At 59.0% G+C, this 383-nt stretch overlaps 1 protein-coding gene across 1 annotated transcript in view; it reads left to right on the top strand.

The window, feature by feature from the left end:
* Positions 1 to 169: 169 nt before the first annotated feature.
* The window catches only part of DPH7 (diphthamide biosynthesis 7), a gene marked incomplete at its 5' end in the record, with an annotated part of 8,255 nt that continues 8,041 nt past the window's right edge, over positions 170 to 383 (top strand). Inside the window, one exon of the mRNA XM_009867789.1 lies at positions 170 to 306. Coding sequence (XP_009866091.1) covers positions 170 to 306 — 137 coding nt within the window. The remainder of the gene's footprint in view (positions 307 to 383) is intronic.

Here is a 383-nt window from a genome sequence, read left to right as displayed (position 1 = left end):
CCGTCGGGGGACCGACGGGGCCGGGGACACCCGAAGGCGCCGGCTAAGATGTGTGTGCAGCCGGGGCTGTGGAGGATTTTATCCCTCAAAGGCTGCTCGGGTGGGGAGAGGCCTGGAGCGGGTAGAAACGCTGCCAAACCTGCTCTTTTCTTTCAAATTTTGGACCTAGACTGACTCGCGAGGAAGCGATGGGGCCTGCGACCGGACAGGGCGACTCTACCTTTATCACTACAACGAGGAGCAGCCTTACATCCCGCTGACCGAAATCCAGAGGATTGATACTGCCGCCATCCTAGACATCAAATGGTAACGGTGATCTGGCCACTCTGGGGTCCCCTTTTTGGCTGTCGGTGTGGCAGCGCCGGTGAACACATCATACGTGC

This window comes from Apaloderma vittatum, unplaced genomic scaffold, assembly GCF_000703405.1.
Source record: "Apaloderma vittatum isolate BGI_N311 unplaced genomic scaffold, ASM70340v1 scaffold31490, whole genome shotgun sequence".
Lineage (NCBI taxonomy): Eukaryota > Metazoa > Chordata > Aves > Trogoniformes > Trogonidae > Apaloderma > Apaloderma vittatum.
Note: the sequence above shows the minus strand (reverse complement) of the source record. Positions and strands in the feature narration are given on the sequence as shown.